The sequence below is a fragment of the Haplochromis burtoni genome, unplaced genomic scaffold (assembly GCF_018398535.1).
Source record: "Haplochromis burtoni strain Fernald_Lab_line unplaced genomic scaffold, NCSU_Asbu1 Contig_15, whole genome shotgun sequence".
Classification (NCBI taxonomy): Eukaryota; Metazoa; Chordata; class Actinopteri; order Cichliformes; family Cichlidae; genus Haplochromis; species Haplochromis burtoni.
This window is the reverse complement of record NW_024582376.1, coordinates 2,039,074-2,040,059: the sequence shown is the minus strand read 5'-3', so window position 1 is coordinate 2,040,059 and position 986 is coordinate 2,039,074. Positions and strand designations below refer to the sequence as shown.

The following is a 986-nucleotide window of genomic DNA, read 5'->3' as shown; positions in this document are numbered from 1 at the left end:
CATCCCTTATTCATGCTGCAATAGATTTAGGCTGCTGATAGACCTTCCACAATGCGCTGAACATTTTTTCTTCAATCCCCTTTTATCCTTCCCCGTGTCTTTATCTGTCACTGCTGCATGTTATTAATGTTTGTCAACTCTTTTCTGTAGTTTGTGTTTTGTTCTCCCCTTTTTTCTCTTTTTCCCTCCCACCGGCTGCCTTTCCCTGAGCCTGGTACTGCCACATGTCACTGTTGCCAAGTGTTTATTCATGGAGAATCTGATCACTGGCATTTTTTTTGTATAGTATTGTTGTTAAAATTGAACTGAATATGTCTGTGTACACTGATCTGAAACTGTATTTTGTCCTTCTAGATTTATTTTTAAGTATATTTTTTATCAAATGTTTCAAATCACCGAACAAATTTTAATGTTAGACAAAAATAGTAAGAACAACATGCAGTTTTTAAGAGCAACTGGGTTATACAGCAGGACCATGATCCAGAGCACATCAGCAAGTCCACCTCTGAATGACTCACACGGGGAAGCTTTAGGATCGGACTACTTAAAGTCCAGACTGAAGTCAGATGGAGATGCTTTGGCATGCTCCTATGTGGCTGAGTTAAAACAACGCTCTAACATGTTGTCAGTGATTGTATTTCACTCTGTGTTGTTTCCTGTTGTCACTGTTAACCCACTGTTTAATGTGCACCCCTGTGTGATAACAGAAGTCGCCTCCTCTCTACCTGCTTTCAGTTTTATACAACACATCAACTGCCAATACTACCATACCATCAACAAACATTACCTTTATCAATGACACCGGTAAGATCACAGTCATTCTGCTGTGCCTGATTTTTAACATGGAACTCAAATCCGCTATGAGGCTCTATTTCATTTTAAGACGAGGCTTCAAACATTTATTTTTAATAAAGCTTATAGTTATGGCTGCATCCGGTGAACCCTGAGACATCCCTTATTCATGCTGCAATAGATTTAGGCTGCTG

The 986-nt window shown here is 39.4% G+C and overlaps 1 protein-coding gene across 12 annotated transcripts in view; it reads left to right on the top strand.

Moving 5' to 3' along the window:
* Positions 1 to 986, top strand: part of mcamb (melanoma cell adhesion molecule b) — a 47,873-nt gene that overhangs the window by 37,229 nt on the left and 9,658 nt on the right. For 4 of the 12 annotated variants that reach the window (XM_014330294.2, XM_014330277.2, XM_005915857.3 and 1 more), the window contains one exon: positions 736 to 804. The exons of 6 other annotated variants lie outside the window; for them this stretch is intronic. In XM_014330294.2, coding sequence (XP_014185780.1) covers positions 736 to 804 — 69 coding nt within the window. Of the gene's footprint in view, positions 1 to 735; positions 980 to 986 lie in introns of all 12 variants that reach the window. 2 more of the 12 variants (XM_042218106.1, XM_042218105.1) reach the window with 2 other exon arrangements.